Here is a 15,239-nt window from a genome sequence, read left to right as displayed (position 1 = left end):
TTTGGGAATCATCCTCACAGAGATGGAAGTTGAAGCCATGGGAGCGAACGAGTTCTCCAAGGGAGTGGGTGTAGATGGAGTATAGAAAGGGACACAGAACTGCGCCTTGAGGTACCCCCACAGTTAGACAGTGGGTGGCGGAGGAGGAGCCTGTGAAAGAGACCGAGAATGAGTGGTCCAAGGGATAGAACAAGGAGAGGACAATGTCGGTAAAGCAAAGGACTGATCTAGTTGAACTATGGTAAACACTTAAATACCATTAAATATGACATGCACAGCCCCACCCTGTAGGATTTTTCGTGCTCCATAAAATTTGGTTACTAATCAGAGTAATCTGATTAGAATAATAATCCTCTTGACTAAATGCTCTGTTTGGTTAGGGATTATTCCTACCAATTCTGCTGTATCGTGCTCTCCCAAGTGCTTAGTACGGTGCTCTGAACACAGTAAGTGTTCAATAAATTCCACTGATTGATTGACTGGGATTATTTTAGAGTGCTGATAATGAGATTGTGCAGCGGTACGATCAGGCTTAATGGTCCTGTGCCTCGGGCTCACATTATGCCCAGCAGCCTCACCCAGTGAGGAATGGGAAAAGTGTTTGGAGAGCCTCCCTGAGAGGTGTTTTCCAGGAGACATGACAATATTTGATTGTCCAGTACAGCACTGGATGGGAGGGGTCAGAAGTCCTGGACTCTGGTCCTAACCCTGATACTTCCTTGCTGGGTGTCTTTGGATAGGTTGCTTAACCTCTCTGAGTTTCACGTGTCCCTTCTGTATAAAAAGGGACAGGGAAGACACGTGCCCAGCAATCCCTTCAGGGAGAACAAATGAGATCTGACGGGAAAGCATGGAACTAGAGAAACTAAGGGTGTGAGGAATGCTGTAGCCATTAATGGAAAGGCCCGGGCCCGCCCCGGTCCTCGGAGGTCCCGGAGAAACGACTGGTACCTGCAGGCCGGGGTTGACGGTCACCACTGGAATCTCATCATTGCGGGGCAGCACGGTGACGGTGACCGTGGCCGGCCGGCTCTGCCGGTCGATCTCGGAGATGTTGGCCAGGAGGGTGAAGCTGTCTGCCCGGGTCTCGCTCCCATCGTGGACGTAGAGGATGAGCTGCTGTTCCACCTGTTGAATACCACCAGGGTCAGGGCAGTGCCCAGGCCAAGATGCACTGTGGGCCCCAGCCAAGTGTTCCCTCTCCTTCTAGGCTCTCTTGAGAGCAGAACAACTGCTCCCTCCGGAATTTTGTTCTTTTGGAAATTCTCCACTGGCCCATTCCCTGGGAACCCACTGTCCGGGGAGGGGACACTTATTCTTCGGGTTGCCCTCCACACTCCACCCTTATCTTATAGGTCATCAGAGAAGGAGAGGCTGCAGCCTCCCTCAGTATCCTGCACAAGTCTCTCTCAGCTCTCCCAAGCAGGAAGCTCTTCCTAGGGTCTAATCTAAGTCCCTCCTGCTGCAATTCCAGTTCGCTTCCTGCCTTGTCCTCAGCTGACCCACAACTACTCCTAGCCAGTCCCTACTGCCCCTTCCTATGGTCCCCTCCTAATCCTTCATCAGCTTTCCTCAACTCAGGTTGAATTATCCTCATTCCTTGAGCCTTTCTAGCTGTGGGTCTCCGGCCAGGGCCCTCTGGTTCTGTCTTATGCCCCTGCCGAGAGGGAGGTCTAGCTGACCGCAGCCTCACTCCAGTTTGTTCAGCGAGGGTGGGTGTTCCTCCGTACCTCTCTCCAGGTGAAGGCGTCGAGGCTGTGGTCTGCGGTGCCCTCTGCGTGCCGGAGGGCACCGTGCTGGGGCTGGTCCAGGATGTGGAAGACCAGGGGAAGGGTGGCGAAGTAGCGGCCGGGGACGCGGAGCACCGCGGGGGACAGGGCCTGGGCCTCCCCCTCAGCCACGGTGACGTTGCCCACCTCCAGCGGGATGGTGATGGGCAGGATCTCCAGCTCTACCACCACCCCCTCCAGTGAGCCGGCCTCTCTGGCTAGCACGTCCACGGTGAAGTGGTCCGTCCAGCTCTCGGCCCGCGTGTGCAGGTACAGGATTCTCCCCTCGTCGATATCCTCTTGGGTGAAGTTCCGGACGGAGTCGAGACCGGGAGACTCGTTCAGATTCGCCCCGGGTGAGATGGTGGCCAGGTGGCCGGCGTGGGGGCTGCTAGTGACCGTGTAGCTGATGTCCTGGGGTGGGATGTCCTCTTGGACTGCCTGGGGGCAGGTGGGAGAGACCATCAGGGGAGGGCTCAGTCCAAGGGAGGGGGCAGAAGGGGGAAAGAGAGAGAAGGAGAGAGAGAAAGAAGGGTGAGGGAAGCAGATGCAGAGGCAGAAAAGCAACATGTTCTGGTGAAAAGAGCACAGGCGACCAGGTTCTAAACCCAGATCCTCCACTTACCTGCTGTTTGACCTTGGAAAAGTCCCTTAACCTCTCTGGGCCTCAGTTTCCTCATCTGTAAAATGGGGACCCAATTCCTATTCTCCCTCCCTCTTAGACTGAGAGCCACGGCTGGGACAGAAATGGAGTGTGATCTGATTGTCCTGAATCCCAGCATTTAGCACAGTGCTGATGATCTTACATCTACCTCAGCTCCCAGTAAAGTACTTGACAACAGAGTAAGGGCCTACAAATACCCTATTATTATTATTATTAGTGCTTAGTAAATGCCGTTATTATCATTAATTAGTGAGAAAACACCCATCTGTCTCTGAGGAAGCCCCAGACCCCCCGGGACCACAGGAGAAGCCAAGAATCCAGCCGGCCCGCCCTCCCGCACCCTACCTCTTCCTTTCTCAAGGGTAGGGATCATGCCTAGTCATCCACTGTGCTTCCCCAAGGGCTTAGTGAGGTGCTCTGCAAGGTAAAAACACTCGGTTAAATGCCATCGATTGACCGATGGGTCTATGGGAGGGTAGGCTAGAGGAAATCCCAAGCCAGCGAGGCTCCAGACTGAAGGAAGTAGAAGCGGAAAAGGTCCTCACCGCCAGGTGGTCCCGCTTGATCTCGGCTGCCTCCCCCTGGAAGACGTAGATCTTCTCGTGCCGGGCCATGGTCAGGGGCCCCAGGGGGAGGTCGAGGAAGACGGTCACCTGCAGGGTGCCTTCCAGGGCCACCGGCCCCAGCTGCACCGAGAAGTCAAAGTGGTCCCGTGGGGCCCGACTTCCATCGTGACGGTAGAGCAGAGCCCCCTCCTGCACGTCCTGCTGGGAGAAGGCGGTGGCCGGCTGGCCTCCCTTCAGGAGCATCCCCCGGCGGGGGGGCACGGTGACCCGGAACTGGATCTCCTCGTCACTGCGTACGTCCATGTTGGTCTCCAGGCTGAGGGCAGTCGAGTCGACGGTCCCCTGGCCGCCCTGGCGGACCGCCAGACCGGAGCCGTTGGCCAGCCGCAGGTAGGGGTCTGAGGCACGGACGTCCAGCAGGGAGGTGAACTGGTGCAGCCCATCTGACACCTGCAGCTGGATGGAGCCACGGTCGGCCCCCGAGTGGATAAAGAGGATCCTCTTCTGCCTCAGGTCATCCTGGGTGAAGCGGTACACGGGCCGGACCGGGTCCGCGGCCGCCACGATGCGGCCGAAGAGCAGGTCCTTGCGCGTGAACACCAGGTGCGTGTCGGAGAAGCCCGAGTCGGCATCGGCGAAGGCGATGTCGGCCGTGGTCAGGAGCCGCTGGCCGTGTCGCACCACGTCGAGGACCCGGTGGACCACGCGGACGGGCGCGTGGTCGTTGACGGGCTGGATGGAGACACGGAACACGCCCCTCACGTCCTCCCAGGCTGTGCCGGCGCTGCCCTCGCCCTGCCGGGCCGCCACGAAGGGAATGTCATCCTCCGTGGTCTCCGAACCATCGTGCCGGTAGACCAGCCGGCCCCGCAGCAGGTCGTCGTTCGTGAACTGGGTCACGGTGGGCACGCCCGAGGCTCCACTCCCTGAGGCCCCGCTCCCCGAGATACCGCCCTCTGAGACCCCTCCTCCCGAGGTGCCGACGTCCCCCGAGGCCGCGCCATCGCCGACGTTCCCTGAGGCGCCGCCGTCTGCCGAGGGGCCGCCTGCCGGCCCGACCGCCCCCCGCCAGGCCAGCTTCCCATGGCGGGGCTTCTCGATGACCTCATACAGGTAGTCAGTGCTGTGGAGGCTGCGGACGAAGAGGTGGTCCTGCGAGATGACGGCCTCGCCGCCCTCGGGCACGGGCAGTAGGACGTTGGTGAGGACGGGAGCGTCGGGATCCCCGCCGATGCGGATGGGGAGCGTGTAGAGCGGGGAGAAGTGGGTGGCGGCGGTGACCCGGAACTGGAAGGCGTCATCGGCCTCCCGGGAGGCCCGGGAAGTGGCTCCGTAGCTCAGGTGGCCCTCATGCAGATCCTCCTGGGTGAAGCCCTGGCCCTCAGACAGCCGCGCACCCTGGAGGCGTAGGTTGCCCTTCTTAGGGGCCACGACCAGCTGGTAGTGGAAGGGGATGGGGTCGGAGGCGACCGGGCCCTCCAGGGCGGCCTCCAGCTGGGCGGGGCCGACGGTCACCGGTCCGGCCTGGAGGGCCAGCAGGGGCTCGAGCCTCAGCATCCGGATGGTGGCCTTCTGGATGGTGACCAGGAACGTGTTGTTCTCCAGGACCTGCTGGCCGACCCGCACCTCGAAGCGCAGCTTCTCGGTGGCATCCTCGGCCAGGGGCCGCGGGTCGGTGCTCAGGTAGCGGACCTGCCCCTGCTCCAGGTCCCGCTGCAGGAAGACCTGGGTCCCCTCCCACTGGCCGGCCACGGCCCCGGGCTTCTGCACCTCACCGTAGAGCGGCGGCTGGGTGAGGCGGTACAGGATGCTGACCTGCTGCTGGACGGCGTTGGTCTCGGCCGACAGGTTGGCAGTGGTGATGAGGGCGCCGGCACCCTGGGCCACGAAAAGACCCGTGTTGTTGCGCAGCTGAATGTCCGGCTGGATGGCGATGACCTTGAGCGTGGCCACTAGGCTGCTGTCCTGGCCGTCGCTGACCTGGAGCATGAGATCCTGGGCCGGGCCGCTCTGGTGGACGTAGGCCAGGTGGCCCGCCTCCAGGTCCCCGCAGGAGAAGTCGGCGACCGGCACGCCGGGCCGGGCGTCGGACTCCACGCGGCCGCCCACCAGCCGCGCGGCCCCGAGGAGCTGGAAGGTGAGGGCCTGGCAGGGGGTGTCGGGATCGTGGGCCTGGAAGACGTCCGGCCCCAGGGCCTTACGCGTATGCTCCAAGATGACCATCAGGCTGCCGTGGGGGAAGACCACCTGCGGGGGGTCATTGATGGGGCTGACCTTGATGGGCAACAGGTACGTCTGGCCCCGGCGCAGGCATTCGGGCAGGGGCCCGCGTGCGGAGACAGTCACTTCCAGAGCCAGCTGGTCGGCGGGCTCCTCTGAGCCGTCGTGCACGAAGCGGACCTTCCGGTTGACCACGTCCAAGAGGGTGAACTTCTTCCGGGCCTGGGCTCCCGGGATGTCCAGCTCCAGCTCCCCGTGGCGGGCCGCGCGGGCCAGCCCGAAAAGGACCTGGGACTGCCGGATGCCAGCGGCGGGCAGGTCCAGGGTGGGCTGAACGTGGTGCCACTCCAGCCAGGCCGTGCCACCCTCGCCCACCTCCAGGGAGCTGAGGCTCAGCAGCTTGGTGAAGTTGGCAAAGGCCGGAGGCAGCCCGGGCTCCAGGCGACATGGCTCCGGCCCGTCCGGTGGCTCAAAGGGGTCATAGGCTTCATCCTCGTCCTCGTCCGGGAAGGCGCAGCCAGCGGCCAGGTTCCGGGTGACCAGAGCGTCCCGCAGGCTCCTCCTCTCCGAGTTGACAAGCAGGTCCTCCATGCAGCCCACCAGGGAGGCGTCAGCTTCGGGTGCCAGCCCCAGTCGGTGTTCTCGCAGGCGGCGGGCGGCGGGGGCGTCCAGCCCGCCCAGGAGGAGCCGGCCCTGAAGGTCCAGGTAGCTGTGGACCCCGCGGTTGGAGGTGCGGGTGGGATACTGGTCCACGGAGATCTCCAGCTTGTAGACGTCCACGCGGATGCTGACCTCGTGGGGCTGCCCGTCGCTGACCGGCATGCTGTTATGCAGCAGGACGGCTCCGTGCCCCTTCTCCACCACGCCCCTCAGGTGCCCCTCAAAGACCTCCAGGTAGACAAAGTCCCCCTGCGGGCCGGCCTGAAACACCAGTGGCGCCCGCCTGGCCCGGGTGGTCAAGGTGAACTCGATCGTGCCCTCCTCCCGGGCATCCCAACCGGGGAAGGCAGCCAGGGAGCGGGGGCCCAGGAAGCCCAGGGACTCATCTTCGCCGGCGGAAAATTCTGGGCTGCAGTCGGCCTGGACACCGGTCCGGGGACCCAGAGAGGAGAGGAGGTCCCGGCCGTTGAGGGTGGCGGTGAGGAGGCAGCCTCGAAAGGGTGGGCTGGTCCCAGTCAGGTAAGGGAGATCCAAGCTGCCTGGCCCCCCTAGAAGGAGGCCATTGGGCACCCTCAGGGGCCCCGGGGGTACCCGGGCCGAGGAATTGTGGAGGCTGTCGAGGCTCAGGGTGGCCTGGCCATCCCTCACAGTCAGCACCATGTCATGGGCCACAAGGTCATCGAGCCGTTGGCCTGCGGGGGTCTGGAGGGTCACCTGCTCACTGCCCTGGGCCAGCCTGACCTGCAGGGACAGAGAAAGAGTGTGGTCAGAGCTTTCTGGGGGAAAGGGCACCTGCTTAAAACTCAGCCTCCCTGCTGCCTCTTTCTGTTCTCCCGGCCCCTCCGAGCCCGATCGACTGGACGACAGGCCAGTATCAGGTGGATGGCAGACCAGGATCGGGTCCCGCAGACCGGGTGACTGAGACCAAGGACAGAAACCCTGCCTTCGAGCGTAACTTTGCCCTTGGTCCCTCAGGGGATGTGGTGGGGCCTGTTGAGAAGCGCTTGGGACTATGAGGCAGGAGGTCTGGCTTCTAGTCCCGGCTCTGCCACCGGCCTGCTGGGTGACCTTGGGCAAATCGCTTCACTTCTCTGGGCCGCAGTTTCTGCAACTGAAAAATGGGGATCCGACATCAGTTCTCCCTCTCCTTTAGACTGTGGGAGGTGGGACTGTGGGTGACCTGGGTATCCTGTGTCCGCTCCAGTGCTTAGCTCATAGTCAGCCCTCGGAGCCTCATCATTATTTTATTATTCATGCTCCCACCTTCCCCGGGAGTGACTGCAGCTCCCCACTTCTCAGGTGGGGAAACCGAGGCCCAGCCCTCTGCCTCTGTGTCCCAGGCGTGGGGGTGGGGGGTGGCATGAGCGGCCCCCTGCAGGGATCAGACCCTCTTTGAGAGTGGGGCAGAGATCCTCCCTGGTCTCTTGGGTTCCTGGGGATTCCCGCCTCTCTTCCTGGGGGCTCCCGGAGGGGAAATTCAAACCACTGACCTGCAGGCTGCCCGAGCGGAGTTCCACCAGGAGATGGTCAGGCTGCCCGGCCGCCAGGAGGAAGAGCCCATCTTCCTGAGCTGTGAGGAACTGCAACTGGAGGTGGATTGTGTCCAGGGCCTCCACTAGAGGCACTTGTAAATGGTCCTCTCCGAAGAAGGATGCTGTGGGTGGGAGAATGACTGGGGTAAGGGCTTGCTGAGGAAACCCTCATGCTCTACCCCAGCCTCCCCCACCTCTGTCTTGGTTCTCCACCATTCCTCGAAGAAATCATTTGCTCTCATGACTTCAACTACCATCTCTCCATTGAAGATTCCCAAGTCTTCCTCTCTAGGCCCGATCGCTCTCCTTTTCTGCCTTCTCATATTGTCTCCTGCCTTCAAGACGTCTCTTTTTAAATGTCCCTCCAACACCTTAAACTTAACATGTCCCAAACACAATTCCTCATCTTCCCGCCCAAACTCTGTTTTCCCCATGACTTTCCGGTCACTGAAGACGGTACAACCAATCCTCCCTGTCTCGCCAGCCTGTAACCTTGGGCTTATGCTCAATTGATCGATCTCATTCAACCCACATATTCAATCTGTCACCAGATCCCATCTGTTCTACCTTTACAACATCTCTAAAAGCCACCCTTCCTCTCCATCAAAACGGCTACTATGATGATCCAAGTACTTATCATTTCCTACCTTGACTACTACATCAGCCTCCAAGCTGAAGTCCCTGCCTCCTGTCTCCCCACTGCAGTCCACACTTTACTGTGCTGTGCAGATCATTTTTCTAAAAACAACCCTTCAGTCCAGGACTCCCCACTATCTGTATTTTATTTTAATGTTTGTCTCCCCCTCTTTTGTGGGCAGGGAACACATCTACCATATTGGCTATATTGTCTTCTCCCAAGTGCTTTGTACTGTGCCCTGCAGACAGTAAGCACTTAATAAATTTGACTGATTGATTTACCTCCAGTGATTGCCCATCCACCTCTGTATCCTTTCCATCAGTTTTAAAGCATGCAATCATCCTGAGCCCTCCTATCTCACCTCACCGATTTCCTACTACAACTCATCCAGCTCAAATCGCTGCTCTAATGCCAACCTACTCACTCGGCCTTCATCTTGTCTATCTCTCTTCTAACCCAGCCCTTAATTAAACCACTTTTTTCCCAAGAGGCCTTCTCCAACTAAGACCTCATTTCCCTTACTCCCTCTCCCTTCTATGACACTTATGCACTTGTATCTGTACCTTTTAAGGCTTTGATAATCATCCCACCATCAGCCCCATAGGACTTATGTCCAAATCTGTAATTTATAATTTATAGTCTGTCTCTCCGTCTTGACTGTAAGATCCTTATGGGAAGGGAATGTATCTACTGACTCTGATATACTCTCCCAATACTTAGTACAGAGCTCTGCACACAAAGAGTACTCATTATAAACCACCTATGGATTGATGACTGACAGAGAACACCCAGCCTTGAATCCAAGGCTGCATAGAAACAGCATAACTTCGTAGATAGAGCACAGGCCTGGGAGTCAGAAAGACCTGGGCTCTAATCCCAGTTGTGCCACATGTCTGCTATGTGACCTCAGGCAAGTTATTTAGCTTCTCTGTGACTCATTTATCTCATCTGTAAAGTGGGGATAAGAGTGTGAGCCCCTTGTGGAACAGGGACTGTGTCCAATCTGATTAACTTGCATCTACCTCGGCACTTCAAACAGTGCTTAATACATAGAAAAGTGCTTAACACATAGAAAAGTGCTTAACAAGTACCATTATAATTATTATTATTATTATTATTACCCAAGGGGACATCCTGATAATAAGTGACTAAAGAAGCCATCAATGCCAGGGCCTGTCTTAGAGCCTTCCACCCCCCCTTTCCTGTATGAAAGTTTCCCAAGCCCAGTGGCTGGCCTCAGCACCCCCAACATTTCCCAATACACCCTCTGCTCCTACACACATATTCCCTAGTCTAAGACCACACATCAGTCAGAAAGTCATGGGTTCTAATCCCGGCTCCGCCACTTGTCTGCTGTGTGTCCTCGGGCAAGTCACTTAACTTCTCTGGGCCTCAGTTCCCTCATCTCAGCTCCCCAGCCTTCACAAACAGCCTCTCCCAGCCGGGCGTGTTGATCTCGGCTTTCTTGGGCCTGTAAAATCCAGCAACGGATCCTGTCCTCTGCTGACCCTCCGGCTCCTGGCGAGCCTGGTTCTGCAGGTGGCCCCTTTCCCTCTGAGTCATTCCCAGGAATGACGCTTGCACTCCGGGGCTCTCGAGCTTCTCTCTCCAGCCTTGGCCCTCTCCCCAGGGGAAGAGGTAATAGGCAGGATCCCAGCAGGGTTAGCTGGAGACCCCTGATACCTACTGACCCTTAGGGGAGCCATCTATTTTTCTATCTATCTATCTATCTATCTATCTATCTATCTATCTATCTATCTGAGTGGGGGCTCTCTCAGGGGTGCTCTTGGAGCCCAGTCAGTCCCCAAGGTCCACTAAGGTGGGGGTTCCCCACTGGGGCCTTGCTGTTGGGAGTGGGTCTCACCCTGCCTCAAAGGGTCATCAGTCCCAGCTCGACCCCAGGACCCCAGAGAGAGATGTGGAGGAAAAGTGGCAGCCCACAGCCCCGTCTTCTGTTTCCAGCCAGTGGGGGATTCCCATTTCTGGATCCAGGCTGTCTCCAGGGTACCAAAGGTCCCCCTGCAAGGAACAGTGAGGAGGATGGGGAGGCAATTTTCCCTGTGGTACTCAGGTGGTGCTCAGGTCCTTGACTAATAATAATAATGATAATAATAATTGTGGTACTTGCTAAACACTTACTATGTACCAGGCACTGAACTAAGCAAAGGGGCAGATATTCATTCATTCATTCATATTTATTGAGCGCTTACTGTGTGCAGAGCACTGTACTAAGCGCTTGGAAAGTACAATTCGGCAACAGATAGAGACAATCCCTGCCCAACAACGGGCTCACAGTCTAAAAGGGGGAGACAGGCAACAAAACAAGTAGACAGGCAACAGAACAAGTAGACAGGCACTGCACTGGGTGGGTGTCTGTACATCTGTGAGTGTGTATATGCACGTAAAAATGCATGTATGCAAATGTGCATGTACACATGTAAGAATGAGTGAATGTTGGTATATTTATGTGCATGTGTGTAAATATGTATGTCATGCATGTTTGTGGGTGCGTATCCATGCGTATGTATGTATGTGCGTGTCTGTGTGTGTATGAGTATGTTTGTGGTTTTGTATGTGTATGTGCTTATGTGTATACCTATCTGTGTACATGTATATCTATCTATAGATATCTCTGGCGTAGAGGATAGAGCACGGGGTTAGGAGTCAAAGGTCATGGGTTCTAATCCCAACCCCGCCATTTGTCTGTTTTGTGACCTTGGGCAAGTCACTTCACTTCTTGATGCCTCGGGCACCTCATCTGGAACATGGGGAGTGAGATTGTGAGCCCCACATGGGGCAGGGACTGTCTCCAACCTGATTTGCTTGTACCTACTCACCCACCCACCCCAGTGTTTAGTACCGTGCCTGGCACATAGTAAGTGCTTAACAAAAACCACAATTATTATATATATATATATAATATAATATATATGTGTGTGTGTGTGTTTATGATGATGATGATGGTATTTGTTGGGGTAGATATTCATTCATTCATTCAATCGTATTTATTGAGCGTATTTATATATTGTGTGTCTGTGGTTGTGCACTTCTTAAGTGCTTGACCTTCTGGCTTTATTTTCAAAGGTTCTGTCATTCTACTGATGTTCTCTGCTTAGATGGAGGTGGGGAGGCCTGGGGTGGGGCAGGGACAGGACTAGGGAGGGAGCAGAGACATTGCTGCCCTGCCTACCCCACCCCCTGCCCCTCAAAACGGTACCTCTTCCAGTGAAGAGGAGGCATGTGATTCCCTGATAAAACCCCTCCCACCCTTCCTGTTCATATCATCATTATTATAACCATTATTATATTAATTATTATGGTACTTGTTAAGTGCTTACTATATGTGTCAACCATTGTTCTTAGTGCCCAGATAAGTACAGATTAATCAAGTCGGACACAGTCCCTGGCCCACATGGGGCTCACCATCTGAGTAGGAGGAGAACAGACATTGAGCCCCCACTTTACAGATGAGGAGATTGGGGCATGGAAAATTTAAGTGACTTGCCCAAGATCACCCAGCAGGCACATGGCAGAGGCAGGATTAGAACCCAAGTCCCCATCTCCTAGGCCCGTGCTCTTTCCACTAGGCTAGGCTGCTCCTCATGCATCCCATCACTCCCTTCCCCTGGTCAGCTTGTCTGTTGAATATTCTCACCTGTGGCTTCCTTCCCTCTATTCCCTAAGGCAAGGGAATAATTACTGATTGATATCTGCTGTGGTGAGCCCATTTGATGGTAAACTTCTCCAGGGTAGGATGGGGTCCCCTGTCTTTTCCTTCTACTGAAAGCACCTAGGCTCCAGCATCCAGAAACCAGGATTCAGCACCCAGTACCCAGGGCAGCCTAGTGCTGAGCCAACAGAAGGTAGGGATGCCGCCCTTTGATTCAGGGAACTGCCTTGTGGCCCGGAGCGGGGCTGAGGCTGGGACCCTGGGGTCCAATGCAGCTCCAACCCTGAAGTAATAATAATAATAATGATGGTATTTGTTAAGTGTTTTCTTTGTGCCAGGCACTGCACTAAATGCTGGGGTGGATACAACCAATCGGACTGGAGGCAGTCCCTGTCCCACGTGGGGCTCCCAGTCTCAATCTCCATTTTACAGATGAGGTAACTGAAGCCCAGAGAAGTGAAGTGACTGCCCAAGGTCACACAGCAGACAAATGGCAGAGCTGGGATTACAACCCATGACTTTCTGACGCACAGGCCCGTGCTCTATCCACAATATCCTGCTGCGGTCACCCTCCTGTGGTCACCCCACTGCTCAGTGCCAATGGGGCATTGCTGGGGCATTTGCCTGCCTGGTCGGTCCGTGTGGGGGTGAGGGATGGGAGTGGAGGGCTCTAGACGGCTTCTGAGAGAGGAGGGGGTGCTGTTTCTCCTCTTCCCATGCCAGGAGACAAGGATGCCAGTGTTTGCTAATCCCCGCCTGCTTTAGGGCAGGGGCCTGATACGCGTCCTTCTCGCCTGCTTCTTTCTGGGCAGCCCAGAGACTCATGAGACCTAATTGCTCCCTTCCCCGGCCCCCCACCCCAACCTCTGACTCTCCCACGTCAGCCCATCGAAAGTGCACAGGCTAGAGGAAGGGAGAGGGAGAGGGTGAGGAAATGGAAAATGAGGGGGTGACACGGAAGGGGGAGGAGGGCAAGAGTGAGCAAACAAGAATGACAGGGCAAGGGAACACGTGCGTACCCTGCCAGGGTGAGCCCTGTCAGGGTGGGTTGGGGAAGTGGAATGTTCTGGGCGCCTGCTCACAGTTTCCAAGCTGCGAACAAGAGTGGTGCTCAGAGTGGGTCCTGATTTATCCGGTGGGACCACTGGCCCTGAGGGTCCCCGGGCATGTGAGTACAAGCGTGTATGTGTGTGTAGCTGGGGCCAGCTCCTGGAAGGCCAGCCCTGGGAAGCTGCTTGCTACAAATGGGAGGTAGCAAGGACCGCCGTGGACTCCCTCAGTGGGTGGATTGATCCCCGTCACCCTGGAAAATGTCTCCTGCCCATCATGCCCCCCACCCCTGCTGCCATCAGCCCTGCCTCCCTCTTTCCCCCTCCAGGTCAATCAATCAATGGTATCTACAGAATCCATCCCCAACATCTACCTCCGTTCTCTCCTGACGCCAGTCTCCTCTCAGCAGCATTTTGCCTTCCGATAGATTGACCAAACCCCGAGACTGTGGTTGTAAAGTCCTCAAACAATGACCCCCCTCCTAGTGTACCGCTGTGGCCACACACTCCAGCTGCCTCACCTCCTCCCCAGTGCTCACCCCCATCACTCCCTGTGCCATCCCCTACCACCATCGCCCCTCCCACTGCCTCTGCCGCCCAGTGAAATGGCCGAAGTAAGAGACTGGCGTGGGCTTGCCTCTGAGGCAGCCGCTGGAGGCACGGAGGATTCCCGTGCATCCCTCGGATGACCCGGAAGCAGCAGACACACGCTAGGTTTTGTCTGTTTCAGATGGAGGTGATATAACATAACACAATGAGGTTATGTTATAACGTAAAACAACATACATCATAGCATCATTAGAAGTGGTGTGATCTAAGGGAAAGCACAGGCCGGGGAGGCAGAGGCCCTAGGTTCTAAATCCAGCTCCATCATTTAAGATGATGGTATTTGTTAAGCGCTCCATATGTGCCAAGCACTGTTCTAATCGCTGGGTTAGATACAAGGTAATCAGGTTGTCCCATGTGGAGCTCACAGTCTTAATCCCCATTTGACAGATGAGGTTACTTAGGCACAGAGAAATTGAGTGACTTTCCCAAGTCACACAGCTGATAAGTGGTGGAGCCGGGATTAGAATCCACGACCTCTGACTCCCAAGCCCGTACTCTTTCCACTAAGCCATGCTGCTTCCCTGCTGTTTGACTTTGGGCAAGTCGCTTCACTTCTCTGTGCCTCAGTTACCTCATCTGTAAAATAGGGATTAAGACTGTGAGTCCTCTGTGGGACAGGGATTGTGTCCAATCTGATTATGTTGCATCTATCCCAGTGCTTAATACGGTGTCTGGCACAGAGTAGGCATTTACTATAAAATATAAAAACTATAAGGCCACTCATAAAGGATCTATGTGGAAATTCACAGAACTCAGAGTGGGTTGCCACTCTGACCCGTGTCCCCTCCCTGGCTCCAGAGTCACCGTTTCCCCTCCCAGACGTCCTGTGAATGCAGGCGCTGGGTCCGAGCCATGACATTCGGTGGCAAGTGGTGAGATGGAAAGAGGTCGGGCCCTGAGAATATAAACTCTGGACAGAAAGACTTCCAGTGCCAAACCCATACTGGACAGGGACAGACTGGAAGATGAAAAACAGCATGGCCCGGTGGATAGAGTACCGGCCTGGGAGTCAAAAAGGCCTGGGTTCTAATCCCAGCTCTGCCACTTGTCTACTGTTACTTCTCTATGCCACTGTTACCTCATCCGTAAAATGGGGATTGATCCGTGAGGCCCCCTTGGGAGATGGACTTTGTCCAACCGTTCAGCTTATATCTATCCCAGCACTTAGTAGAGTGCTTGTCATAGAGTAAACACATAAAATACCATTAGAAAAAGATGGACAGTCTGGTGATCAGCTATATGAATGGCCAAACCCTACTGAGCAATAGATTCATCTTTGGGGGATGGTTTCCTCCTTTCACCTGAATCTGTACTGGGGGCCTGTATCTGGGCTGGAGAGAGTGAGCTGTGGCAGCGGGGGTGAGGGGGGTGGTGAGGTTTGTGGGTGTGTGTTAATGAAGGCAACATATATATGGTATAGGTAGGGGAAACGTGCATCTACGTGTAGAGCTGTGTAATTTCGAGAGGGATGTGGGTGTGAATGAGAACTGTGTGTGTGGGTATATGAAGGGCATGTGTCTATGTGTAGATATGTGTAATTTGGAGGAGGATGTGTGTGTGTATGCATGTGTGTGTGTACGCAGAGAGGAGTGTGGAAGCCATTAGAACAAACCATTAATTGTACCCAGACCCGGTTATAACAGTCCAAGAAAACCGCCCTCCCCCGGCCCCCCGCCCCGCCGCCTACTGCCAGCCCCACTCACTGAAAAGCCTGAGTGTTCCCCAGCCATTTCCTGCCCATCCCCTCGGTTTTCTTAAGGTGGAAAAACCTGCGGTAGAGGGCTGGCGGCGGGGTTGGGGGAGTGAGCATCACAGAGCCCGGGCTTGTCCAGAGTCGGGCCGGACTGGGCAGGCCTGTTTGTG

At 56.0% G+C, this 15,239-nt stretch overlaps 1 protein-coding gene across 1 annotated transcript in view; it reads right to left on the bottom strand.

Annotated features, from left to right (window-relative positions):
- CSPG4 (chondroitin sulfate proteoglycan 4) overlaps window positions 1-15,239 on the bottom strand; it is a 74,266-nt gene that overhangs the window by 21,024 nt on the left and 38,003 nt on the right. The window contains exons 2-5 of the mRNA XM_029065883.1: window positions 7,370-7,533; window positions 2,979-6,620; window positions 1,731-2,210; window positions 952-1,128 (exon numbers count right to left, since the gene is read on the bottom strand). Coding sequence (XP_028921716.1) covers window positions 952-1,128; window positions 1,731-2,210; window positions 2,979-6,620; window positions 7,370-7,533 — 4,463 coding nt within the window. The remainder of the gene's footprint in view (window positions 1-951; window positions 1,129-1,730; window positions 2,211-2,978; window positions 6,621-7,369; window positions 7,534-15,239) is intronic.

Source organism: Ornithorhynchus anatinus, chromosome 5, assembly GCF_004115215.2.
Source record: "Ornithorhynchus anatinus isolate Pmale09 chromosome 5, mOrnAna1.pri.v4, whole genome shotgun sequence".
NCBI lineage: Eukaryota > Metazoa > Chordata > Mammalia > Monotremata > Ornithorhynchidae > Ornithorhynchus > Ornithorhynchus anatinus.
Note: the sequence above shows the minus strand (reverse complement) of the source record. Positions and strands in the feature narration are given on the sequence as shown.